The sequence below is a fragment of the Limulus polyphemus genome, unplaced genomic scaffold (assembly GCF_000517525.1).
Source record: "Limulus polyphemus unplaced genomic scaffold, Limulus_polyphemus-2.1.2 Scaffold7215, whole genome shotgun sequence".
Taxonomy (NCBI): domain Eukaryota; kingdom Metazoa; phylum Arthropoda; class Merostomata; order Xiphosura; family Limulidae; genus Limulus; species Limulus polyphemus.
In genome coordinates, this window is record NW_013672825.1 from 40,345 (window position 1) to 41,431 (window position 1,087).

The window sequence follows — 1,087 nt, forward strand, 5'->3', positions numbered from 1 at the left end:
AACTAACATTGACGTATATTTGTCTTTGTCTATAACTAAGTATTAACTAACATTGACGTATATTTGTCTTTGTCTATAACTAAGTATTAACTAACATTGATGTATATTTGTCTTTGTCTATAACTAAGTATTAACTAACATTGATGTATATTTGTCTTTGTCTATAACTAAGTATTAACTAACATTGATTAATTTGTGTGATTTATGATTCAGAACTACAAACTTTACGAATTACGAACATATATTGTTTTGTGTGGATTTGGAGTTATTTGCCTAAAACAATTAATTTATTTTTTACAATTTTCTTAGAGCTTTAGTTTTCATAGCTCATGGCTTTGCAGAACATTGCATGTGTTTCGACGATTTAGCGAAGACACTAGCCTGTCACGAACTGTTGGTGTTTTCTCACGACCATGGTAAGTTTAACTTTTACTCATCCTATTACTTGAATCATTCTGTTTTGTTTTTAAATCCTAACTAATTGTTACTGTTGATATATTTTGAATACATTTATTATTAATTTCACAAAGTATGTGTATTTTACTTTTAGTTCCAAGATCATAACAAGTTCGAACCCTGTTCATTTGAACTTAGTAATAAACTATTAAACTAAAGATAACCCAAGATAAACTATTAAACTAAAGATAACCTAAGTAAATTCAAATTAGTAATAAACTATTAAACTAAAGATAACCTAAGTAAATTCAAATTAGTAATAAACTATTAAACTAAAGATAACCTAAGTAAATTCAAATTAGTAATAAAATATTAAACTAAATATAACCTAAGTAAATTCAAATTAGTAATAAACTATTAAACTAAAGATAACCTAAGATAAACTATTAAACTAAAGATAACCTAAGTACATTCAAATTAGTAATAAACTATTAAACTAAAGATAACCTAAGTAAATTCAAATTAGTAATAAACTATTAAACTAAAGATAACCCAAGATAAACTATAAAACTAAAGATAACCTAAGTAAATTCAAATTAGTAATAAACTATTAAACTAAAGATAACCAAAGATAAACTATTAAACTAAAAATAACCTAAGTAAATTCAAATTATTAATAAAATATTAAACC

The 1,087-nt window shown here is 23.5% G+C and overlaps 1 protein-coding gene across 1 annotated transcript in view; it reads left to right on the forward strand.

Annotated features, from left to right (window-relative positions):
- Positions 1-1,087, forward strand: part of LOC111089734 (monoglyceride lipase-like) — a gene marked incomplete at its 3' end in the record, with an annotated part of 33,572 nt that overhangs the window by 29,376 nt on the left and 3,109 nt on the right. Inside the window, exon 2 of the mRNA XM_022402738.1 lies at positions 310-416. Coding sequence (XP_022258446.1) covers positions 310-416 — 107 coding nt within the window. The remainder of the gene's footprint in view (positions 1-309; positions 417-1,087) is intronic.